The 27,715-nt window shown below is 37.7% G+C and overlaps 1 protein-coding gene across 1 annotated transcript in view; it reads right to left on the reverse strand.

Moving 5' to 3' along the window:
* Positions 1 to 27,715, reverse strand: part of COL9A1 (collagen type IX alpha 1 chain) — a 91,273-nt gene that overhangs the window by 22,271 nt on the left and 41,287 nt on the right. The window contains exons 20-32 of the mRNA XM_063098323.1: positions 24,473 to 24,526; positions 21,504 to 21,557; positions 20,043 to 20,096; positions 19,855 to 19,908; positions 19,669 to 19,722; positions 19,183 to 19,236; positions 18,048 to 18,092; positions 16,655 to 16,708; positions 16,499 to 16,552; positions 2,996 to 3,049; positions 2,305 to 2,376; positions 1,771 to 1,806; positions 1,038 to 1,082 (exon numbers count right to left, since the gene is read on the reverse strand). Coding sequence (XP_062954393.1) covers positions 1,038 to 1,082; positions 1,771 to 1,806; positions 2,305 to 2,376; positions 2,996 to 3,049; positions 16,499 to 16,552; positions 16,655 to 16,708; positions 18,048 to 18,092; positions 19,183 to 19,236; positions 19,669 to 19,722; positions 19,855 to 19,908; positions 20,043 to 20,096; positions 21,504 to 21,557; positions 24,473 to 24,526 — 684 coding nt within the window. The remainder of the gene's footprint in view (positions 1 to 1,037; positions 1,083 to 1,770; positions 1,807 to 2,304; positions 2,377 to 2,995; positions 3,050 to 16,498; positions 16,553 to 16,654; positions 16,709 to 18,047; positions 18,093 to 19,182; positions 19,237 to 19,668; positions 19,723 to 19,854; positions 19,909 to 20,042; positions 20,097 to 21,503; positions 21,558 to 24,472; positions 24,527 to 27,715) is intronic.

Genomic DNA, 27,715 nt, shown 5'->3' on the forward strand with positions numbered 1-27,715 from the left:
TTACTTAATACAAGGAGTCTTTTTTTTTTTTTTTTTGTCTTTTTGTGACCGGCTGCACTGCGCTCAGCCAGTGAGTGCATCCGAACCTGCGGCGGGCGAGAGCACTGCTGCACTCCCAGCGCCGCACTCTCCCGAGTGCGCCGTGGGGTCGGCCCTTCAAAAAGTTCATGGAAAGATTCGTGTTATCTTTTAATTCTATTTTTCAGGAACTTTTTGAACTACCCTTGTAGTTAGGAAGCTTTGCCTAATTTAGAAGTTACATCTAAACCCTGAAAATAGAATAAAATAAAATAAAATAAAAATAAGGAAATAAATCCTGAAAATTGGAATAAAACAACATTACCACAATTTTTTCTTCACTGAAAGCTCTCTAAAACTGTTTCATGAGAAATCTATTTCCCCAACCCCAAAGGACCAAAACATTAGGTCATGTTAGTTTGTGTCAAAACCATAATGATTAGGCAGCAGACCAAGCAGCTCTAGCAGTAATAACAACTTGTCCTTCTTACTACCACCTTCCGGGAGATTTAGCACTGGCATCATCTGGAAATGGAGGTCACTTCTTTGGAGGTTTTTAGACTAGAGAGAATGCTCTCGGACAGACTTCTGAGCCATAGCCTTCGCACTACAATAAAACTTCAATTTTGTTTTCATTGTAAGCACTATTTCCAGACTCTATGTAGTCATATAAGAATCACCTTGAATATCTAGATGTAAAGCTACACAAGAGTTCGCTACATATAAGGAAACACTTTTATTTTCCAAAGGTTCAAAACCAGCTCTATCAACTTTGGGGTGTTGTATCTCTGTTTCACTTGATTTTGGCTGCAATCTTGAGAGTTGTCTGTTAGCTTATAGGAGAAACATCTTGGCCTTTAAGGAAGGCAGTGAGGATTGCAGTGTCAGAAAAATGTGTGTGTGTGTGTGTGTGTGTGTGTGTGTGTGTGTGTGTGTGTGTGTGTGTGTGTGTGTACACAATACAATTCGAAGTTGGAAAGGCTCCACCATTAACCAGGAAAAACAAAACAAAACCTTACAAATTCACCCCTTCTTCCTGCTTCACCTTCTTCACCAGAGGCACCCTAAAAATTAAGATAAATGTTCACATTTTTAAATTCTTAGTTTAATGGCTCAATACTACCACTCAATACTAATAAACATCCATAAGTGCCCACAGTGCTCCCAGGATCACGCAGAAATACAAAATGCTCTCAAAGACTTTCCAATCTAGCTGTCAGTGACTAGTCCGAATTAGAAAAGAACTCAGAGAAAAACCAGCAGGTAAGGTTGAGTTTCAGCTTAAAGTAAAGATTACTGACCATGTCCAACAATTTTATCAATAAGTAGCCCTTGAAAGAGAGCTCTTACATGAGAGAAAGGAACACAGGGAAAAGACTGAGTCTAATTCACATGTACAGTTTATTTGCTGAGGTCTTGATCAAGAAGTTCAAACATTATGATGTGGCTATGGAAGGCTCCACCAGACATGTGTAGACCAACTTGGTGAACCAGAGAGACAGGGCCACTTTCTTCAAAGGAAAGACAGTATGCAGTCCTGGAGCAGAGCCGTCACTAGCTCCAGCTTATTAAAACAATAGATAAGGCTACAGACCAAACTCAACTCTAGGTTTCATTCACAATGAAGCAGGTTGAGAAAGACTGCGAGCATCCATCGTTTTAATCAAGCCCATAAACCAGTCAGTCCCCCCTGCTTATGAAGTGGTGCATAGCAAACACTGCATTTCATACTAGTCAAATAACAAGACTTACCTGTTCACCCTTTAGACCAGGTTCGCCAGCTACACCCTGTAATGAATAAAATACTCATATAATACTTTTTCGGTGTTTTGAGCTGTTCATATCATTTCAATCAAACCAACTCCCCTTATTGGGCTGGTGGATAAGCACAATTGTGGATAATGTGATGGGAGAGAATCTCCCCACTCCTCACCACTGAACAAGAATCAGGAAAGACCTGGAGAAACTGACAACTGTCCAAGAATCTCTGGTAACTTGGGATATTTTCTGATCACATCCATGTAAAATTTGACTAGTAGAAATATAAATTTAGAACTAAATAGAAAGAAAGCACGATTACAACTAAAATTTCTATTTTTCTCCACTTTAATTTTTTACTTCTGACCAATTATTATACTAATAGATTTTTTTTGGCTTCTTAATCTCAACTCTCAGTAATTTAAAATACCTTAAAAAATTCAACATTGGGCCAAAAGCAAGCTTGGTTTTTCAACATAGAAGTCACCCTTCCAAATAATGAACTGCCTGGAGTGCTGGATATCTTACCCTGTCACCTTTCATTCCAGGAAGTCCAGGAGGCCCAGGCAAGCCAGGGAGGCCAGGGCTACCAAAAGAACCCTGGAAACAAACACAAAGTTCCCAGAGTCACTGTCACTGCAACACTGAAAGCACACAAGCCAGACTAGCCTTGGGAGTGTTGCCTCAGATCTAAAATAAATGTGCTGTGGTTGGTTTAACTGTACTCCTTGAGGTTGTCTCGCTCCCACATTCTCCAGAGCAGAAGGGCCAGTCCCCTCCCATCCTCCACCCCACCTCTGAGGGCCTCAATTCCCACTGCACTCCTTGGCAACAGGAGGCTCTTTCAGCCGGGCCCCTGCAAGGCACGGCTGCTCGTCTTCTGTGTAAACAAGCACTGCACAGGACGTCAAAGGCACCATTCACTCATCGCTCTCTTCAGTCCCAGAAACAACCAGAGGCCAAATGTAGCACTTCATGTCTCTCCTGGTTTTCAAATGTATGCTACAAACCACACTCATTAAAATACACTCTGAGGGTATCCTAGACATAATTTGAAACTCCACATTTACATTTTCACACTTTCATATAATCATAGAAATCAAGGACAGCCGATTAAATTACCTTGTGTAGATTGTTTTTCTCTCCTTGCTTATTTTTTGAAATGTTATGTGTTGTGTGAGAAGCCAATAAACATCTGGAGAATGGGGACGTTACTTACCCGTTTACCTGGTAGGCCTGGGGATCCCACTGGTCCTGTTTCTCCTCTACTGCCCTGTAAAAACACAAACATCATTGTCAACTGGATATTTTGCCAAAATTCAAATGCTTAACTACTATGTAAATAAAATAACGTCCTACTTAGGTTTTGGTTTAAGTATAAAAGTTATCCAAGTATTCTCCCCAGGCTTCAACTGAAGGCATAGGCCATCATATAAAGTGCCTTTGGCATCCCGTGTTTATCTTTCACTGGATGTTCTAATGCGGTTTGTTGTGATGACAGACGGTTAGAAATAATACCTGCTACACACATATGCAATAGCAATCAGTCATTTTCAGCATCTAAATCACAGTCTAACTTATACTATAGTTATTTGTGTACAAGTTTTATCTCCGCCCTTAGACTATATGTTCTTGAGGTATATATTAATTTGGAATTCTGCACGGTGCCTAGAATACAGAGTAAATTATCAGGTCTACAGAATACTTTAAAGCGACATCTGGCAAATGATCTTAAAACCTCAAAACAGTGAAAAAAGAAACACAGGAGAGAAATATTTGCCTTTAAATTACCATTGCAACTTCAAAAAGACCCAGATGGTAGAAATTTATAAAGTTTCTGAAATAAAAAATTCTTTGTTCCACTCATTCTTGTTCTAAACATGTCTTAAAAGATTAAACAGACTTTGGAAAGCATAATTTATAACAAAGATACACCAAAAGCAACACTAATTTTATTTTGTGAGCCAATTTCAATTTTTTACCCGAAAGTCTAAGCTTTCAAAATTTTATTTACACCTCTAAGCTTTAAGATCTTTTGAGAAAAGGAGGCATGTGAACTCTTCAACTTTTTTCCCTGAAAACTTCATACAATTTCATGCAGTCTGATAAAGTCTCATTTTATTTCTAATGCATGTTAAACTAAGCTGAATATTGAGGTTGTAGGATAAATAACCATATTTCCTGGAGGTGTATATAAAAATGAAAGAAGTCCTTTGAGTTACCTTTTCTTTAAAATGACATGACAAATTCATATAAATGCTTAATATTTATAAATGCTTCAGATAAGATTATTTTGTGCTATGACCCATATGCTGTTCATTCATCTTTAAGTTGCACAAGGTGTCAAGATCCATAAATTTTCAGTTTCTCTAAAGGATTAAGAAATGTTTGCCAAATTACAACCATCTCTAGCTATGACTTGTAATTTTGTGGTAGTCATTTCATCTCACTTACAGATGAATTAAACTAAATACTCAAGTATTTTTCAACAAATATATAATATAAACAGAATATATTATGAAAACAAACTCATACTCTGGTATGGGTTTGGAATGATATGTTGGTCCTTAACCCTCAACTTGGAAGCCAGAGGCAGTACTTCCTGGAAGGATATAAGTCTAGATGAAAACCATCCACTGTGATACATTCCTACATCCCTCAACAAAAATAAAGATTGGATTCCATCCCATTAATTTGGCCTAGAACTTCAACATTCAAAACTGATTTCCTTCAGTATATCTTCTCTGTGGCATTTTCAAATAATTTCTCAACTGTGTCATGACTGAGAACCTGAATGTCATTGGGCTAACATGACTTTAATTCACAGAACAATTAATAGTCATTGGTGGGGGAAAAAAATAATTTCAGAAGGGGAAAACTTGGCTCTTGACACAACCTCAAGTATTCACTTCTAAATAAATGAATCATTATGCTCTCTTATCCAAAATAAAGATAATTACTGTGATTTTTTCTCTACCATAAACCAAAGGGCCAAATTAAAAGGCCCTTGGGGCCGAGCCCGTGGCGCACTTGGGAGAGTGCAGCACTGGGAGCGTGGTGACGCTGCCGCCGCGGGTTCGGATCCTATATAGGAATGGCCGGTGCACTCGCTGGCTGAGTGCCGGTCACGAAAAAGACCAAAAAAAAAAAAAATTAAAAGGCCCTTGGAAGGATTAATTATATTCCTGGTCAAAGACAAAGATTTTCTCTAATAGAATCTTATTTTCTCTGTTGTTTATAAGTTCTTATTATTCAGTTCATAAGTACTTTCCAATCACTGGCAGGCCCTTGGCAATATACATAAATGGCTCAGAGCCCCAGGATAGGCAGCCACCTCTACTGACTTATGTACCCACAAGAGCCCAACACATGTACAACCAGGGGAAGATCAGTGAAATTGCAGGCATTTACTCCTGATACCACACAAATAGCAGGTGGTTTCTCATTTTTATTTTACTTCTCTCCTATTAACCCTTGGTCATTCTAAATATAGGTATTTCTATAGAAATCAACTCACTGGAGCTGCCCAGAAAGAGGCCCAAGAGCTGCTGGGCCCACACACCCCAAGTCAGCCATGCCAGAACAGGCCGGCACCACAGAATCCCCATCCAAGGCCAGTCCCCACCACCCAGAGAGGCCTGAGAGCTGCTGGGCCCACACACCCCAAGATAGCTACACAAGAACAGGCAGGCACCACATGCCATGAGACCCCCAGCCCACACCAGTCCCCCCCAACCAGAGGGGCCTGAGAAACACCGGGCCCCCACGCCTGAATCAGCCTCACCAGAACAGGAAGGTGCCACAGGACCCACAGCCCAGGCCAGTCCCTGCTGCCCAGAATTGGCAGTCCCTTCAGGATCCAGGCCAGATATCAGTGTGGAATGAGTGGACCATGATACCCCCTGCCACAATGACTAAACACCAAAGGAAAGATAACAGAAATTTGAAAAATCAAGAAAGTACATCACCACCAAAAGAAGATAATAACTCTCAAGCTCTAGATCCTACAGAACAGGAAGTCCTTGAAATGACTGATAATGAATTTCGAGCAACAATTCTAAGGAAACTAAGTGAGAAACAAGAAAACTCAGTTAGACAACACAATGAAATGAGAGAAAACATACAGGACCTGAAAGAAGAAATGTACAAATAGATCAATGCCTTGCAAAAGAAAGTAGCAGAGCTTGTGGAGCTGAAGGATTCATTCAAAGAAATAAAAAACACAACAGAAAGTCTAACCAGCAGGCTAGTACAAGCAAAAGAGATATTTTCTGACCTTGAAGACAAGCTGTTTGAATTAACACAGGTGGACCAAAAAAAAAGAAAAAAACATGTTTTAATTGAAGAAAATCTAAGAGAGATAATACACAACCTTAAGCACTCAAATATCCAAATTTTGGGCATCCCAGAAGGGGAGGGTAAAGGAAATGGCATTGAAAACATATTCAACATAATAATAGCAGAAAACTTCCCAAATATAGGGAAAGTCACAGATCTCCAGATTCAGGAGGCCCAAAGATACCCAAACATATTCAATCCAAAAACGTCCTCTCCAAGACATGTTATAGTGAAACTGGCAAAACTCAAAGAGAAAGAGAGAATCTTAAAAGCTGCAAGAGGGAAGTGGCAAGTCACTTATAAGGGAGCCCCAATCAGACTAACATCAGACTTTTCATCAGAAACCCTAAAAGCCAGAAAAGAATGGGACGATATATTCAAAACACTAAAGGACAAAAAATGCCAGCCAAAAATACTTTACCCAGCAAGGCTATCCTTCCAAAATGAAGGACAAATAGTATATTTCTCAGAGAAACAAAAACTGTGGGAGTTCACTACCACATAACCAGCCTTACAATAAATTCTCAAGGAAGTATTGGGTTTGGTACCTGAAAAACAACCATCACTGCCTTGAATACTCAAAAAAGAACAAAACCCACCAGTAAAACATAAATGCTAACAATAAAGAGAAAAAGTAGTTTATCTACCACCCCAAGAAACCAACAAATACAGAACATAAACAGAAAATCAGAGAGAAAGGAACAAAAGATACTTAAGACATCTAAACAAAAATCAATAAAATGTTAGGAGTAAATCAACACTTTTCAATAATAACTCTAAATGTAAAAGGATTAAATTCCCCACTCAAAAGACACAGACTGACTGACTGGATTAAAAAGATGGACCCAACAATATGCTGCCTTTAAGAGACTCACCTCACCTGTAAAGACACACATAGACCAACAGTGAAAGGATAGAAAAAGATATACCATGAAATTAGAAATGAAAAACGAGCTGGAATAGCTATTCTTATATCAGATAAAATAGACTTTAAACTGAAAACCATAAAAAGAGATGAAGAGGGCCACTATATAATGATAAAAGGATCTATCCATCAAGAAGACATAACAATCATAAATATATATGCACACAACCTCAGAGCACCCAAATTTATAAAGCAAACACTATTAGACCTAAAGAATGAAATAGACACTAATATCATAATAGCACATGACCTGAACACCCCACTCTCAACATTAAACAGATCATCTAGGCAAAAAATCAATAGAGAAACACAAGACCTAAACAACACTTCAGATCAACTGGACTTAGCAGATATCTACAGAGCATTCCATCCAACAACTTCAGAATATTCATTCTCCTCATCAGCACATGGAACATTCTCCAGGATAGACCACACATTAGGTTACAAATCAAGTTTCAACAAATTCAAAGAAATTGGAATTATCCCATGTATTTTTTTCAGATTACAATGGATTAAAATTAGAAATCAATAACAAAAGAAACTATGGAAACTATACAAACACATGGAAATTAAACAATATTCTCTTTAATGACATATGGGGCTAAGAAGAAATTAAACAGGAAACCAAAAAATTTATTGAAACTAATGAAAATAATGACACATCATACCAAAACCTGTGGGATACTGCAAAAGCAGTTCTAAGGGGGAAATTTATTACATTAAATGCTTACTTCAGAAGAATGGAAAGATGGCAAGTAAACAATGTAACACTTCACCTGAAAGAAATAGAAAAACAAGAACAATCCAAACCCTAAGTTAGTAGACAGAAAGAAATAATTAAGATCAGAGCAGAACTAAATGAAACAGAAACCCCAAAAATGACACAAAAGATCAATGAAACAAAAAGTTGGTTTTCTGAAAAGATAAATAAAATTGACAAACCTTTAGCAAGGCTAACCAAGAAAAGAAGAGAGAAGTCCCAAATAACAAAACTTAGAAATGAAAAAGGTGAAATTACAACTGATACCTCAGAAATACAAGGAATCATTAGAGACTACTATAGACAACTATACGCCAACAAATTTGAAAATCTGGAGGAAATGGATAAATTTCTGGACACATAGAAACTACCAAAACTGAGCCAAGAAGATATAGAAAACCTGAACAGACCAATAACAATAAAAGAGATTGAAGCTGTTATCAGAAATTTCCCAAAAAAGAAAAGCCCAGGACTGGATTTGTTCACTGCAGAGTTCTACCAAACCTTCAAAGAGGAATTGAAACCAATTATCTACAAACTATTCCAAAAGATAGAAACAGAGGCCATTCTCCCAAACTCATTCTTGAGGCAAACATCACCCTGATACCAAAACCAGACAAAGATACATGAAAAATAGAAAACTACAGGCCAATATCCTTGATGAATATAGATGCAAAAATCCTCAATAAAATACTAGCTAACAGAATACAGCCACACATACACAAAATTATGAACCATGATCAAGTGGGATTCATCCCAGGGATGCAAGGTTGGTTCAACATATGCAAATCAATAAATGTGATACACCACAATAAAATCAAATACAAAAGTCATATGACCATCTCTATAGAGGCTGAAAAAGCATTTGACAAATTAAACATTCATTCATGATAAAGACTCTCTACAAATTAGGTATAGATGGAAAGTATCTCAACACAATTAAAGCCATATATGATAAGCCCACTGCCAATATCATCCAGAATGCGGAAAAGCTGAAAGCTTTTCCCTTAAGAACAGGAACTAGACAAGGATGCCCACTCTCACTACTCCTTTTCAACATAGTGTTGGAAGTACTAGCTAGAGCAATCAGAGAAGAGAAGGAAATAAAGGGTATCCAGATTAGAAAAGATGAAGTCAAACTGTCCCTGCCTGCAGATGATATAATCTTATACATTGAACAGCCTAAACCCTCTATAAAAAAATCTCTTAGAGTTGATAAATGTTTTCAGCAAAGTTGCAGGATACAAAATCAACACACAAAAATCTATAGCATCTCTCTACTCCAACGGTGAACATGCAGAAAAAGAAATCAAGAAAGCTAGCCCATTTACAGTAGCCAAAAAAAAAAAAAAAACAGGAATAAAGTTAACCAAGGATGTGAAAAATCTCTATGAAAAGAACTACAAAAACCACTGTTGAGAGAAAGTAAAGAGGACACAAGAAGATGGAAAGATATCCCATGCTCTTGGATTGGAAGAATTAACATTGTGAAAATGTCCATACTACCCAAAGTGATCTACAGATTCAATGCAATCCCATCAAAATTCCAGTGACATTTTTCTCAGAAATGGAAAAAATATCCTGACATTTACATGTAGTAACGAAAGACCACACATAGCCAAAGCAATCTTGAGCAAAATAAATAAAGCTAGAGGCATAACACTACCTGACTTTAAACTATACTACAAAGCTATAATAACCAAAACAGCATGGTACTGGCATAAAAACAGACACACAGATCAATGGAATGCAATAGAGAACCCAGAAATCAACCCATACACCTACAGCCATCTGACCTTTGACAAAGGCAGAAGTCTACACACTGACGAAGAGACTGCCTCTTCAGCAAATGGTGCTGAGAAAACTGGATATTCATATGTAAGACAATGAAACTAAATCTGTACCTCTCACCATATACCAAAATCAACTCAAAATGGATTAAAGAATTAAAGATATATCTGGAAGCAATAAAACTCCTTAAAGAAAACATAGGGGAAACACTCCGGGAGTAGTGGGTACAGACTTCATGAATATGATCCCAAAAGCACTGTCAATCAAAGGAAAAATAAACAAATGGGATTATATCAAACTGAAAAGCTTTTGCACAGCAAAAGAAATAATCAACAGAGCAAAAAAACAACCAGCAGAATGGGAGAAAATATTTGCAAAATATACATCTGGCAAAGGATTAATATCCAGAGTACAGAAGGAATTCAAACAACTTTACAGCAAAAAACCAAATAACCCAATTAAAAAATGGGCAAAGGAGCTGAACAGGCATTTCTCAAAGGAAGACAAATGGCCAACAGACACATGAAAAAATGCTCAACATCACTCAGCATTCGAGAAATGCAAATCAAAACCACTTTGAGATATCATCTCACTCCAGTTAGGATGGCTAATATACAAAAAACTGAGAAGGATAAATGCTGGCAAGGTTGCAGAGAAAAAGGAACTCTCATACACTGTTGGTGGGACTGCAAAATGGTGCAGCCTTTATGGAAAATGGTGTGGAGTTTCCTCAAATAGTTACAGATAGATCTACCACATGACCCAGCTATTCCACTGCTGGGAATATACCCAGAGGAATGGAAATCATCGTTTTGAAGGGATACCTGTACTCCCATGTTTACTGCAGCACTATTTACAGTAGGCAAGAGTTAGAATCAGCCCAAATGTCCATCATCAGATGAGTGGATAAGGAAACTGTGGTATATCTGCACAGTGGAATACTACTCTGCTATCTAAAAGAATGAAATACTGCCATTTGCAGCAACATGGATGTACTTAGAGAAAATTATATTAAGTGAAACAAGTCAGGCACAGAAAAAGAGGTACCCCACATGTTTTCACTTATTTGTGGGACCTAAAAATAAATAAATAAATAAATATACAAACAAATAAATGGGGAGGAGAAGACAACAATCACAACAATTCCTTGTACTTGTTAAGACAAGTGAGCCGATATGATGTAGTCGGGGTGGGGGGATGGGGGGAAAGAGGAATAGGTAAAGGGACATGAAAATCAACTACAATGTATATTGAGAAGTAAAATAAAATAAATTTTAAAAAAAAAGAAATCAACTCACTGGAGAAAAACAGTAATGTTTATTTTCACAACAAGGACCAAACAATTACAAATAAGCTGTTAGGGCAAGATTTTCTGATGGCTATTCTTGTGATTTCTGTTTATTCCAAAAACATGCATACTCCCTCTCTAAGTCTTGGAATTTCACCTAAGAAGCTAAAATAAACATGAATAATCAAGATATAAATAGTAACCTCTAAAAACATAGATTAAACTTAACACATTCAGCAGGGGGTAATTAACCATGGCACTGGTAACCACAAATGTGCTAAATAAATGTAAACCTTGTGCATTTCAACAGCTGTGATGATAACCCTATTTTCAAATATGGGCAAGGGAAGGTGGTAGGGAAATGGCTATTCTTCCCAGTGGCAGATATTTACAAACCCCATGACAACTAGAGTTCTTATGCGTTAACAAGAGAATAAGAAGGAACCAGAATAAAGGCAAAATTCTACCATTAAATATGTGAGACTGTAATAAAAGGCTCTATGTTTCTCTTGGATGCTTTGTGCTGCCATATTACATCTCCCAGTTCGGACACATCTATTTACCAATTTATCCCTATTTAAGAACCCAATCAAAGCTTGAATAAAGATGCAGACTCTCTACCAGAGATTCCCAACTATGGCTGTGCATCAGAATCCCCTGAGTGCTTTAGAAATATATTGCACTGGATGTCTTCCATCACCCCATATCCTCATTCCCTATCTTTATCCAGTTCCTTTCTTGCCCTGATTCTAATTCTGTAGGTCTGGGATAAGACCCGGGAATCTATATGGATTTTTGGTGTGTTCATTTGCTTTTACTAGCTTTATTTAGACATTTGTTAAATGCTCATCACAAAAGCTCCACAAATACTCAATTTAAAATTTGCTAAATATGTCTTGTATCATTAGAATTTGGCAAGCAAATTTCAACTAAAAAATATCCTCCAGAGCTAGGATTTGAGCTGCCAAGGCATAAGGGGGTGGAAGCGAAGACATGGCTGCTGAGCCCAATTGCCAGATTGGAAGCCAGATTTGCCACACGTTAGCTGATAACTTCAGGCAAGCAACTCAACCTCTCAGTGCCTAAGACTCCTCATCTATAAAATGGGGACAGAAACAGTGCCTACCTCATTGGGGTTTTGTGAGGACTGAAGAAGTTAAGATCCTTAAATCACTTAGAACAGTGACCAGCTCATAGTAAACACTGTGGAAGTGTTATTCTTTTTATCTGAGGTAATGACTGAAGAAATCAGTCAAAATTATGGTTTTTTAACCATATGTATGATTAAATGTTGTTTGCCTTTCAAAGCCCCCAAGTCTCTTTAAAAGCAGAGTTGTGCTTGGAAAAAATAAGCCTTCAGTACTCATGTTTCCAGTTTCTGTCAACACCACTGATCACCAGCAGGCACCTTTATAAACAAGTACTGGATGGTACTTTGTAAAAATAATTTCCATAAATACATACAGACAATAATTCAAGTTGAAGGTGTTCCTTTTAAAATGAAACTATGAGACTTCTAAAAGATTACAGAAAAATATCAAAGTTTAATTATACTTACATTGCCAAAATTATTTTCAAAAAAAGAAAATGGATTTTATACATTGTGCTCTTGCTTGTAATGGTTGTTGTATTTTCCCAATTACCCAAAATGTTCACTAGCTAAAGAATGAACACTATCCTTATTACCTTGCCAATTTTAGAAGTGGGAAATTATAAATCACTATACTTAGTGTGTAGTGTATACTAAGTGCCTCTCTCTGGCAAAAGGATGCTGGTTAGCCTAGGAGATCAATTATAATTTCTATAGATCGTTGCTTTTACAAACCTTTCATATTAACATTGGGAGATCATATCAGTCCTACTACAATGATAACTTCCAGGTTTTCACACAGATATTTTAAAAAATCTATTCCATTTTACAACATTATATGGTTTGCATTTCTCTCCATTGTAGGTTTAAATATTCCCTCATGGAGGCAAGAAAAAAAAATCTGTCTAAACTATAACCATCACATATATCAGCCTCACAAGTTATTGGCAGGGGCAACATGCCAAGGCCTTGTGGGATGAGATGGCAGCTTACATCATTGAACAATACACCACAAGAGAATCTCTGTGCTTGAGGCTGTTGATGTTGGAGTGGGATGAGGGACTATGAGAGAAATGAGACAGGCTTCCATACTCCAGGAGCATACAATCTTAAAAAAACTGGAAGTAGATCAGCACAGCACCCACCCCAGTCAGAACCATGAGAGCAGAGCAAACACAACCTACTCAGAGAAAGCCCTGGCAAATTCTGAGACCCAGGAGCCACTACAATGTAGGATCAAATCAGAGGCCCAGGCCACTTGCCTGCTATGAACCAGGAACCACCTAGACCAAGCATAAACCAAGAGGAGTATGAAGGAGAAAGCCAGAAGCATGACCCAAGTGGTAAGGATAGGTGCTCAGATGAAATCGCCAGAGAGAACATCAAAATATACACACACACACATCAGTGGTATTGGCAAATGTTGGTGGAAATACCACCTAATTTCAAAGACATGCTTCTAGGACACATTAGGAATATGTTCTCATTCCTTCTACTCTGATTTGAGATTTGCAGGAAAAACCGATCAAACCTGTGAGACATAGCTGGAAATGCGTGAACTTATCTACAATACTGAATTTAATTATGTAAAATGAAAGAACAAACTTATCTTTCAGCAGTAGATTTGATGTTATAACTGTTCTCCAGAAGTATAATATTTATAACCTATCATGACATTTTTCTGAAAATGTACAGAAGGTGAAAAGTCAATTATTACCAATGAAAGGAGCGTACAGGATTTATTATGCCTCCAATTCAATTCATTTCAAGAACTATTCATTGAGCACTACCTAACTGCAGGCCCTGAGTGAAGAGATTTAGAAAACACAGAGGTGAATCAGACATTCCCTTCCTTTCTGCAGTCGCCACAGAAGGAGGGGGTCAAGAATCATGGAGTTCAGAATTAGGAGAGAGAGAGCACTTCTATCTGAGGTATAGGACATAATTGGAGATGTTTTTACGGCAGAATTAACATTTTAATTGCATCTAAGAAGGCATATGAACTGTTGAGTCAGAGAAATGGGGAAGAGAGCCACCTAAATGCAGGGTCTGACATAAAGGAAAACAGACATGCTGAGAAGTGCAGAGAGTATTTGGAATTGCATGCAGTCCAGCTTGACTTGAACACAGGATTTGAGCAAGGCAGAAATGAGAAATATAACGAGGAGGTTAACAAACAACTTAAGATTTTGGATTTTCCCTCATTGGAAAATCATTGGAAACTCATTGAAGATTTTTGAATGGGGAAGAGAATTGATGATGAAAACTGTACTTTGGAAATACCAATATGGTGGTGTGTGCAGATTGGGGACACTGTCATTCCCCAGTGCATTTGAAATTGTGTTTGGCATTTTTGTTTTGTCCCAATAACTGTGGAGACACTACTAATGTTCTAGGGTGGAGGTCATAGATGAGAGACACTCTGTAAAAATTTGGAAAGCAAAGAAATAGCCCAGCCAAAACACCAACAGTACCCTGGTGGGACCCTGTTTCCCACTAGAGCTGGGAAAGGAAATCAGGAGATAGTTGCAATCATCCAAGCAGCAGGTAATGACCTGAGCCAGGGTGGTGGAAGTTGGAATGAAAAAGAAGAGTATGAGATCTCTAAAGAAGATGGAATCAGCATGTCTTATTGGACATAGGAAATATGATGAAGGAAGAATGCCAAGGCTTTGAGACTCAGTGACAGAAACAATGGGAAGAATTTGGACCTTTATAGAAATTGAAAAATCAAAACCTGAAATTCAGGGCCAAAACCCTGCATCAGCATAGCTTCCTCTGATCTGGCTCCCCTCTCATAAGAGAATTAACCCCCCCACCATCCCCTTCTGAGGTTCTACCTCCAGTTGCTCATTGCTTTATACAAACCATGGCACTTAACTGGTGGCAGGCCAAGCACTCTCTACTTTGTGTCACTTTTTGTGCTCAGTGTATGGTCCTGGCATACAACAGGTGCTCAGTCAATGTTCCTTCAACTATACGCAGCTTTCTGCTCCATAAAGTAGACATGACAGTAAACACTCTCAAAGTTTTAATGCCCCCACACTGCTAAGTCTTCCTGGACCAGCCATGTAGCATCTTCATTGTTTTGGAAATGTGATCTGGCTATACCTCACTACTTTGACAGTTAGTTTACGGAAAGTATTTTAATTAGAAATTCACAGGCTTCAAGCAAAAAAGCATAAAGGATAAGGAAGGAGCAAGTAAGCAAGGACCATAATGAGGAACAGGAGCTCATTTCTCTGGCTACAGAGAAACTTCAGGAAACCACCTGGTTGAGGTCAGTTGACAAACATCTATAAGAAGTGGAAAAACTCCACTCTCATGCCACAAGACACCTGGAATATTTCACTTTTCTCAAGCATGAAAAGTCTCATTCAACATGCTCAAGAAATGCTTTAAAAGAAGTAATAATAATATTCAAAATTGTTTCTATGTTCTAACTTGGAGTTCTTTTTGCTATCCAGCAGACTTTGAAAAAAAAAAAAAAAACAAAACCTGAAACTAAAGTCTGGAAAGAATTTTTTAAGCCAAATTTAAGCACATAATGTTTAATTTCCTAATCAGTTTCTTCCTAAGGGTTAAACTGTATCTAGCGAGAAAATATGTACTGCTATATCTGATATAAAATAGACAAGCAAACTCACACTAAAAGAAGTCTGGCAGTATCTCCAAAGGTTAAATATAGAATTGCCTTATGACCCAGCAATTCCATTCCTAAGTATGTACTTAAGAGAAATTAAAACATATGTTCACACAAAAATTTATAACAGATGTTCATAGCGGCATTATTCATAATGGCCAAAAAATGGCAACAATCAAATGTCTATCACCAGATGAACAGATCAATAAAATATGATATATCTACACAATTAATCCATGCAATTAAATATTACTCAGCATAAAAAGGAATGAAGTACTGATATATGCTACAGCACAGATGAACCTTGAAACATTATACTAAGTTAGAGAAGCCAACTATAAAAAAAAACAAACATATCGTATGATTTCATTTATCTGAAATTTTCAGAATCAGCAAGTCTATAGTGACAGAAAGGGTATTAGTGGTTGCCTAGAGCCAAAGGGATTAGGAGAAAATATTGAATGACTGCAGGTAAATACAAGGTTTCTTTTCTGGGTGATGAAAATGTTCTAAAATTGATCATGGTGATGGTTGCACAATCCAGTGAATATACTAAAAATCAATAAATTGTACAAATTAAATGGGTGAATTATACAGTATGGGAATTATATCCGAATAGAAATTTTTTTTAAATCACACTAAAATATTTCCTTCAACACTGGATAAGAGCAGAAAGTGTCATCTTGCTTTCATTTTTGTTTCCATTTTCTGAAAAGAAGACATACTGTATATCCAAATAGCATTCCCGTTTCATTGTTTATCTGGACCAGCACATGCTCACACATCAGAAGTCATTCATGTATGAATGAATGGATGAATGGAGAAGCGCCCTGCAGAGTCCTAAGAAGGTGCTTTGGGAAAGCACTACAGAAAAGGACACTACTCACAGGAAGCCCCCGGGGTCCTCGGGGTCCCACTTCTCCTGGCGGCCCCTGCTGGCCCTGTTACAAGGAAGGCAGGTAGAGAAAAAGTTAACATCTCCTGTCCTTTGCTTCAGGATCACAACAGGTTATAACCTATGGAAAGGTAAAATGGAATCTTACCGGTTTGCCTGAATTTCCCAACTGGCCAGGCTTCCCTGGAGCACCTGTGTTACCCTAAAGGTAAAATGCAACATTCAAAGTAACTCAGACTATAAGTAAGCATAATCATCAACCTGCCTTACCCAGACCGGGTATTTCTTATATTTAATTTAAATGGCATTTTTTTATTGGTTATTAATATTCATGAGATACAAAGCTGATTGTCACTGCTCGTGCCCAAAATGTGAGGGTTAGATCCATACTGGCAGCATGCCCTCTACTACAAATTGCAATTATATCCCAAGTCCCCCACCCAATTATCCTCAACCTCCCCCCAACTCCACTTTGTTCCCAAGGTACATTCTCGCTCCCCGCAAGTCCGACGCATCCTGTGGTCTTTCTTTCCTTCCTTCTTTCTCACTTAGCTTCCACTAATTTCCCCATTTCGTAATGAGAATTTAGGAAGATGTAGAAGCTCTTTCATGGTGCATACATCAAAGCCCTTTAGATTCAGGATACTGATTTTTAGTCCCCAAAGTACATTAAGGATCAAATGTCGAAAAATGAAGGTCTTTAGCCTTCATCAAAAGGTGTCCCCCTCAGTGGGAGGATTTTTCTTTCTTCACGATATTAATTATATGTCTTTCCTTTATCATTTCCACATTCAAAACACTTCTTTGGGCTCTTTTACTTCACATTGACACTATTAAAGTGATTAAGAATCAAGTCAGCACAAGAAATAAGATGATGGGCTGTTGAGAAAACAGTGTCAGAGAGCTCCAGGGAAAACACACGTCACCATGAATCTCTCACAGTCCATTTGCTAGAGACCATCTCTGCTCAGAACGTTACAGACCACTACTATGAGAGGACGGTAGCCATAAACTCTAATAGTGACCAATTTCTACATTATTTACATTTTTACCTGTTTTATTCAAAACCAAAGCTATATTTTATCCCCTTAATGTTTTTCTTCCACCTATTGTTTTTAATTGCTTGCACTTTAGTTCTATATAGAATGTAAGTACTGGTTGATCAGTATGTGAACAAAATGCCTAATATGTTTTTAGTTTAAGCTAAATTTTCTTAATAATATTCACTGATATAAGCTCTATGGCTTAATCATATCTTAGTTTAAGTGGTAAGGGACAATTAAACTTTCTCTGTTTTATATTGGCAAAGGATGACTTTTTCATGAAGGAAGTCTAATCAGGAACATTGTCAAAGTATTCTTTCTGCAGCCCGGAAAAGGAGTACCATTTGAAGCCTTAAAGTTTTTGCTTTTTGATTTCTCCCTAGGGTCAAATATAAAATAAAAGGCTAGCTAGAAATATTAAAAATTGCAAAGAAAATATATTAATAAAAGCATAAAGAAATTAAGAAAAATATTAATTTAAAAGTTTTAATCTTTTACCTTTTCACCAGCAACACCCTTTGCACCAGGAAGTCCAGGTACACCCTAAAAGAATGCACACAGAATCTGGATTTAATCACCTCATCCAAAAATCCATGAGACGCCAAGCCCTGTGCTGCTGAGATGTTGAGGGAATCGTGACAACCTCAAGGCTTTAGTGTGACGAAGAAGCTTCCCAGTTCTCAAACTCTGGACAGTCAGTTATAGAACTATTGACAGTCTACAGGGCATTACTCTACACTGGGCTTGTTAATGCTAAACACCCTTGAAGCAAATCCTACCTCTACACTAAAGCTGTTTTTCAAGGATGAACTTCCAGATTAGAATCCAGTACCATTTTTAGGTCAACAGGACCTCTCATAGGCAGAACAGAAGTGACATGATTTCATGTATAGAATAATAAAATGAGAGGCTATTATAACAAAATAATAAATATTATATAGAACAATAAAATGCTGGGCTTTATGGTAGAAAAAGAGAATGGCAGAAGAATGCTGGGCCTAACTAATATTTGGTACTATTGGGAGTTCTAATATTCTCTGATTATTTAAAAAGTGTCAGATGTCATAATAGATGGTGGCTAGTCCTTGATGTTACCAAGTATCCTTTATTAATTTGAAACGTTTGCCTCCAAAGAGACAAGAATACATGTAGTACAATCCACATGAGCTTCCAGACACATTACTGCAGGGAAATACCAACCCGAATGATTTGAAATAGCACATAATCCAAAAGTGATATCTTATATCTCACATTGTTCCCTGAGCTTACTCTCAACCCTCTTGTGGCTCAACCCTGCTAACAAGTACTCCAGCACTGGTTAGAAGTAGGACAAAGTATATGACACTGGCCCATAGCTCAGGGTTAGTAAAATAAATACAAGGAAGACTGGGTTAACTAAAGAGAGAAGAGGAATCTAAAACATAACATTAAAGCTTATTATTTATAGGTATTACAGAAATAATTATTCAGAGAAAAAGTACAAAAATGTAAAATATAAAACTGTAAAACTGTAAAAGTAAAGCATCATATTTTTCCCAAAACTTATCAAATTATATAATATGTCTCTTCCCAAAATTCCTATCTTTAAAACATGTACATAAACCAATAAACATTTAAAGAATCAAGTACTTACCGGTAACCCTTGCAATCCTGCATCACCAGGAGGCCCAGTTTTCCCTGGTTCACCCTGAAAAAAATTTTTACCACATCATCGAACCTGTACAAACTGCTGTATTTCTTTGAAGAAAGAGAGGAACACAAAACTTCTAAGTAGAAGGATTACCCAACAGCAGACCTTACATGCACTTTTACAACATGACTTAATTTAGGGTGAGGGATAGGGTAGGACATAGGACATAAATTCAATCAAAATGCACAATTTCCCTGAGCCTACTTTCATCGACAGGGCAACTTAACTGAGTTCCTGAAACCAAGCAAATGTACTACTCTCTAATAAGTATTTTATACTCGACACTTGATTAAAAATTAAAAGGAGGAAAATAGCCAAAGCTGGCTATTTTAAATCTCCTTGTAATGTTAATGTGGTAACAGAAATGCTGTGTTGAGTTGGCCAAGGCAAGAACTGCCCATTCACTCTTGGACTAAATCACATAGCTACCTTTGCTCCGGGCATTCCAGGTATCCCATCACGGCCATCCACACCTGGCAAGCCCTAAAGACACACAAAGAAACACACTGTCTCAGAAACAGTCATATCTTCTTCCTTCCATCATTTTCTGAAGTTTTATTACCAGTCAATTATCACTTCAAAAAATGTGCTTGATGACTACAGCTGAGGACATACCGTGTCTCCTTTGGGCCCAGGGGGGCCAGGAATTCCTCTAGGACCTTGAGCCCCCTGCAGGGTAGAAGAGAAAGAAAAGACAAGTTCAATTATCACACTACTTACGACATGTCAAAGAAATAAGCATAATCAGTAGATGGCCCTGAAAAGCCGGATGCTTGTAGTGATTAAGAATGATTTGAACTCACTCTGTCTCCCTTGGGACCCACTTCTCCTGGAGGTCCTCGCTGTCCTTGATCACCCTGCATGAAAATAAATTTTTGTTAATATTAGCAAAGTCACTCATTGCTAGACTTTTAAAATTAGAAAGCATCATCCACATTACCTATCTATTGCTCTTTCCCACAATGGCTTTGCTCTATCATGGATGCCTAGCTCAAGAAATCTTCTTATAAAAATTATATTGTCTTAAAAACTGATATTTCATAAGGATAATTGACATTTGTGTGTCCTTTGTTTTCACTTTAAATGCATGATGCTTCTGTGCTCTTTGGATGGACACATAAAATAAAATTAAGGTCCACACTGTAGGTAATGATATCAGTAACTATATCTACGTAACAGCTAACCCCGTTGACTGTCATAGTGGGTTGAGGTTTAGATTAGTTGCCAATCTTTTCTCCATAATATTTAGTTCCCCGGTCAATAATAATGGTTTCCATCAAAATTATCCAGCTAGTGTTGATACATACTATAGGTGGTAACAGATGAGAGGATGTATCTGCCTACTATACAGCTTTTGTTGAATTGCTCACCTATTCTAAAATTTGGAATGCCTTCCTATTGCCACTGGATCAGTTCGAATGGCTCAGATTGGCATTAAACATTCTCCATAATGTAGTCCTACCTCATCTATTCAATCTCATCTTCTCACCATAAGCTTTTCACTCCAGGCAGTGACAGCCCTGTGACTGCACATACACACTCATCACCACCAACAGTGCCCCTCCTCCACGTTGCTGCCTTTCCCACCCAGAATGGCTTTCCAGACCAGCCTTCCTCTCAGGTCCTCTTGCATGGACTACCCCTACCACATGCTCTAGCACTTGATCTTGCAGTTTATCAAGGAGTTACATTCTGTCCTTCCCACAGACCAAGGAACTTGATAACTGGAAATTCTATTTTACTTATATCTTTTCTACTTTTTAATGGTATAAGTGGTTACTAATGGATGGCTTTTTTTTTTTTTTTTGGTCTGTTTACCTCCAAAAGAGGCTTGAGGCATCCTACAGTAATGACACATGTACATACGGCAGTCACAGTTTAGGAATAATGAGATCAGAAACAATAAAAAGGAAAAGGATAGAACTGCTCAAGAACTAGAAATGAGATAGTTACTGTGACTCTGAGCATCCTGGTAACCAAAGCAAAAGGAAATCATAGCAAACATAGATACTTAACAATTTGACTTAAACTGTAAGGAAAAAAAAAAAGCTTTATCAAGTCAGAACATTTCTCTGTACCCAAGAAAGAGATACTAGCCTTAATTAAAAATGTTTTAAATAACTACAAAAACTATTGCCCCCTTTTTCCACTTCAACTATTCACATGTAAAAGATACCTGCACACACACACAAACATATAGCAAGAAAAATCAGTCGTTGCTAAAGAAATCTACCATTGGGTTTGGTGGAAGGAAGATTACTTACAGGCGCACCAGGAAGACCCTGAGGTCCAGGATCTCCATCTAAGCCCCGAGCACCCTGCAAAAGACAAGACAAAGAGATAAAATTGAGATAAGTCATACATGTTAAAGGGCACATCCGTCTTGTTAAAGGAATTTAACAGCCACATAAAAAGGAGATTTTGCGTTTGTAATACATACTCTACTAGTCAATGAGCCCTGGAGAGTATTCAATCAGACGCCTCAGATCAAAAAACACTAGTGTACATCTACTTATCACACCAACAGTACTTAAACACAATCTTTGACACCACTGGATATTTTAAGTTAACACTGAATCCATTCTCAATTTCTGGCATGAACTGAAAACACTGGTACTTATTCAAAGAACTTGGTAAATCCATTGGAAGAGTCTCAGCAGCCAACCTCCAGGGTTCTCAGAATGCCTATAGGAATTCCTTAAAGGTCAAGGCCACAAAGCCACCCTAAGAAGAGCTGCAACACCCTGTTGCTGCAACTGGATCTCCCACCAAGACCTGGAAAAAGAAATCCAGCCATGTGGTTCAAAAGAATGAATTGCTAGAAGGAGGAACATCCCCTTTCCCATCCTGGACAGATGTTAGGTTCAGTTTGTGTGAAGTAACAACCTATTTTCCCCAAAACAGATCCACCCTACCAACGGATGGCATAAGAACTAGCCAGAGCTTTATATATCTAATGACCCTGAAGTGATCTTTGACTTGGCTACTTATTGTACAAATCACCTCTTTATTTTCACAATAAGAATCAAAATGTGATCTTAAAACATAAATACAGTGTTTTGCTTTAGTGCTCTCTACATATGCTACCTGACAAAATATACCCCCTTCTTTAAATCTTTTTCTCATCTACTGACTGCGTAAGGACAACTGAAGTGAACAGGCAATCTACTAATGAACCAGGCTGAGACAGGGAGAGGATAAAATAAATGGAAAACAGTCAAAAGAGTATTGGATAGATGTCAGGCCAAGAAAACCAGGTGGACAGCATCTATAGTAAGAATTAAATATTAGAAAGCCTTTGATAGAAGGTTCAGACATAGGTAGAATCAAAGAAAGAACACTACAGAAGCACAGGGACCACAGAGCCTTGAAATTCTTTGATCCCTAAAAACTAGAAGAAAGCAGAGGATTCTACATTCACCAGCAAAGAAAAGATTTGGAAGACCTGAAAAAGACCTTGAATTCATCATTCACCTTGGGTGAGCCCAGCCTTTGCATTATAAAAATGGCTTTGATGGGCTCACTCTCTCTCTCTCACTGTTATTCAGCGTAAGCTCAGACCCAAACTGCTGTTACTAGGTAACCACTCCATGGGTCTGAGTTCACAAGGCAAGCTTTTTATTTTTTTTACTGAAACCAATTTGACAGAAATCAGAGGAAATGAGAAATTTTGAAAAATACCAAATAGAAAAATACCTCAAATAAAGAGCATATCAAGTACAGTATAATAGCTTTCAAAGTGAGGGGTCACATAGTTTAGAGGATGATTTAAGCCCAGAAAAAAGTAAAGGCCTAGGTATCAGCAGCTTCAAAATAAATGGGTTTTATTATTTAATAAAAGAAGAGATACACACAGAATGCTACTTAAGATTGCATGAATATAGAAATATGAAAGAGTATCAAACTCTACACTTTAAATATGTTCAGTTTATTTTAAGTCCATTATACCTCAATAAAGCAGTTATAAAACCAAAAGTATTAAAAGTGAAAACCCTAATATGTTTCTTAAAATACAGTGTTTTTAGAAAAGAAATATTCTAGAGGAAATGGAAGGGGAAAGCAGGCAGAATGAAAATACCTAGAAGAGACAAAGAAAGAGGATTAAAAAAATAAAATAAAATTGAAAGAAAAAATGGCAAATAAGTCAGACCTTCAACTTACAAAAGTGTGCATCTCTAAAAGCATAAAAACCAAAAATATTTCATTTATTGAGCATCTATAATGTGCAACTTATTGTCACTTAGGCTCTGTGCTGCTCTGTGGAGCTGACACCAACTAGACAAAGAGGTTCTGAAGAGAATGAGGCCAGGGCCACGAGTGAGGCTGGTCAGAGACGCTTTTCTTATTTTATGGGGCCTACAAATTGATTTTCCTAACACACTTTCTAAGTGTGTTTTCTTAAAATCTAATAGAGAAGCTAGACACATCCCTATACACCACTATCACACACAGAGTTTTTCCTTATGATAATGACTAAGCAAAGCATTACCTGTTCTCCATCCTCCACCAATGGTAACACCTCACCCTCTAGGCTGGGCATCCTTCTAATGCCACCTCCTTCACGGGCCTTCCCAGTTCATCAAGATGAGCCATTGCTTCGTCTTCACCCCTCACACCACCTGCCCTCAGATTTACATCTCTCTTGCATGCATTATAGTTAACTATCTACTTGTTTCTCCAATAAACAATGAACTTCATAAAAGCCTATTCCTTTTTGAAACTCCCCAGCAGCTTGCAGAGTGCCTTGTCATGGAAGTGCTAGGAGAATCTATGTTCTGAGACTGGGCTAAGGACAGGTTGGTATACTCCAGCCACAAGTGTCTAACCCCTGCTGAGAGCGGGCACAGCGAACAGCTTGCGATGGATGGCCTTAGTGTCCTCGGGGGGTATCTTTGTCTTCTCTCAATTCTCCCTGCCCTGTCTTTGCCTTGCTTAAGCAGGAGCACTGTGTCAGTGTTATTGGTGCTAACTACTGATAACAATAGATAAAATATAACAACCTTGCTTACTGCAATTTACCCAAGATAATTTAAAATATGTAATACATGACAAGTATCACGCGAATTGCTCATTTCTATCATCTGTACTTAAAACCGACGTGTGAAAACCTAACTACACATCTACAAAGCATCACATGAAAAGTCCTGTTGATGAAGAGAAGTTATTTTTAAATAGCCAAAAATTTAAATATTTAATACATTTTGATATTATGTCACTATAATCACCATCTTACTTTTTCCCCTTTGTCCCCAACTATGCCGGTGATGCCTCTCAAACCTTGAGCTCCCTGGAAATATAAAAAAGGAAAGTGAATTATTTTTGTTGAAGCAAACATCACAAAAGCTGATCCAGAAAAAGAATGTTATCCAAAGGTAACACTAAAAAGTAGTGACATTATATAGACAAACTTTTCTAGTTCAGAAAGAAAAGTCCAAGAATCCTTCCAACAAAGAATTTTATTTTAAATTTTAAAATTTAAGAATTCTTCCAATGAAGAATTTTATTTTCTTGATTTTATTTAATAAAATAAAACCCTTTTATAAAATTCTGAGGACTTACACAAACCTGAAGTTGTCACAATTACCAATGACAAAAAAGTAAATGTCATTGGCATTAGGAGAATTATGACAATGTATTTGACTTATCTTTTAACTTATATACAGAACTTACACTGCCACTCCTACCTCTTCATGGTTTGTAACTTGGCTACATGCTACATGATATCAAACCTTCAAATAATTAAATTAATAACCTTAAAATAATCCCCCACCAATGTATGCTATCAAAAGCAGCAGGTTCCCAGGCTAGCCCACAAAAGCTTATGACCTAGAAATGGAGCTGCAGTTTCCATTAACCATTTGTAGTCACTGTTCATTATAACTTTCCTATGATAAAAGTCATTCTGAATTCTCACTTAGGGCAATTGGAACCCATCTCACCCCATCTCAGGCACAGGAGTGGGTAATCCTAAAATTGAGGGGATGAGTGTGATTTCTGGGATCCCTCTTAATACTGAAATGTTGCTATTCTCGAACTCTGGCCCCCACAGCAGGAGGGCTCCAGAAAGGGATCCCATAAAGAGTGAGCTTCGTACTCCCTTGGGAGCAGCCGTGAGTGCACACTCCATTAGGAAAGTGGGTTAGCTACTTCTAGACAGCTTGCTGATTGTTCACATTGGGTTAAGATAAAGTAGACCTAGGCCAGTCATTTCCCACATCTTCTCCCTTGGAGAAAATCAGTCAGGAATGACACGAAATTCAAATGTGCAGGATGATCCAGCTTAGGATACCCACTTAGGATAAGAAGTGAGATGTGGCCATATCAGACTAAAGCTTCTCTTGGTTATGCTGTTCATTTATTGACTCTAAAGGTAATTCTACAATAAGAATTCAAAAAATATTTGGGTCAATAGCAGTGACATGAGAATGCCATGTACAGTCTCTTGAGGTGAATATTTTGAAGTACGGGCCTTTGTATAAACATGTCAAGAAACATATCCTTTAAAAATCTGTGAATTACTTTATATTCGTGCATGTATATTTAATAAGTGAAAATCCGTGAATTCTACAGAAACATTTTGGCATACCTACTTTCAAACCCCAGACAGTCAGCAAGCACTAACGATATCTCCCAGTGGACCACTGGAGCCATGTAGCACCCACCATAGATCCTTAATCCATAAAAACACTCTTTAGACTGTTGTTTGCAAAGTCCTTTTCTGAGGATCTTTGGGAATGGCTTTAAAAAAAAAAAACTTTAAATCCCTACCAAATTTTCATCAGATCAAAAAACATCACGTCTCTCACACTACTTATCACTATCCCCAACTGCAAAATGGTCCAGCTCTTTATTGTCTCCCATCAGAGAGGAGGCTCAGGGAAGGCAAAGTTCCAGAACAAACACCTTGTATTCTTCCTCAAATTCCCTTAAAGTTTTCATGTGGCTCAAAAGCAGAGACCATGTCTTCCAGATTCTCTGATTCATTTCCTTTAGATTGATTTCGCTTAAGCTCTAGGTAAATACTAATCTGCACAACTCCCTGGGCCCTTTTTTAAAGGCCAGTTATGTGCAGAAGAGCAGAGCAGGTGAAGGGTGGCCCTGAGTTTGTCTTCCCTAATTCTTTAGTTTCTGGGAATAGTACCTGAGTGTATCTTTTACATAGTCTATGTCTTGGCTAGCTGCAGTGTTCAATGAATATTCTGCAGTTATTATTTCCATAATAGTTATTACTCATTTTGACAAGAAAAAAAGTGTAACAATTCCACTGTAATACAGCACAAAAGTAATACAAATTCTGATTTAACAAATACTTGAAGTTGAAGAATGCTGGTGCCTATTATTGCAACAATCTGCCAAAGCACAAGGATTCAAGTTTCTATTAAAAAACATGATTGTGACTAATTTGTAATGTTTTAATTATAGTTATTAATACTGGAATAAGCTTCATAAATCCAGTGGATGATATATATACCTACTGCATTGGGGGTACACAAAATTTTCTCATTATGTCACATTGCTATGGTTTAAATGTATCCCCTAAATTCTATGTGTTGGAAACTTAATCCCCAAATTCATACAAGGGCACTTCAAAAAGTTCATGGAAAAATGGAATTAAAAGATGATAAGAGTCTTTTCATGAACTTTTCAAGGATTGCTAATATGTTGATTGGAGGTGGGGCCTTTGGAAGATAATTAGGATTAGATAAAATGATCAGGGTGGAGTCCCCATGGTGAGACTGGTGGCTTTATGAGAAGAGAAAGAGAGACCTAAGCTGACATGCTTGCTCTTGGCCTCTCCCCATGTGATCCCTTGCAACACCTCGGGACTCTCCAGAGAGTCCCCACCAGCAAGAAGGCCCTCACCTTGACCCTGGACTTTTCAGACTCCAGAACTGTAATAAATAAATTTCTTTTCCTTGTAAATTACCCAGTCTCAGGTATTCAGTTATAGCAAAAGAAAATGAACCAAGACACACACAATAGTACTACAGGACATAATATATATTATGTTTATATTCTGCAAAAAATGTAATCTTGCACAAAGTCCACTGTAACTTCACACACACAAAAAGTACATCTGCGAGGACATCTGCCCAGCCATAGCCTGTCCAACCTCAGACCAGCATTACCCTTGTTATTAATTCTTGTAACCAACGATAGTTATCTCAAAACAGTTATGTAAGCCTCCATCATTTTTTCTTTAAAAACTTTTGTCTTCCTTTACCTTCCTGAATATACATATAGTTTACTATGGTACACATATTCCCATTACAATATCCTATTCCCAAATAAACATCATTTTCTTTTATAGAGCCTTTTCCCTGTTCGTTATTTAGGTTGACACCAGTAAACAAATGTATGTAATTATAGGTAGAATTTTTCTGCTTAGAAAGTGCTTGAATGTACAATGAAGACCCTCTCCTATTTTGAAAAAGTAGTTATCTCCCAGTGCTGGCTTGGTGATAAAATAGAGAAC

This window comes from Cynocephalus volans, chromosome 5 (assembly GCF_027409185.1).
Source record: "Cynocephalus volans isolate mCynVol1 chromosome 5, mCynVol1.pri, whole genome shotgun sequence".
Taxonomy (NCBI): Eukaryota; Metazoa; Chordata; class Mammalia; order Dermoptera; family Cynocephalidae; genus Cynocephalus; species Cynocephalus volans.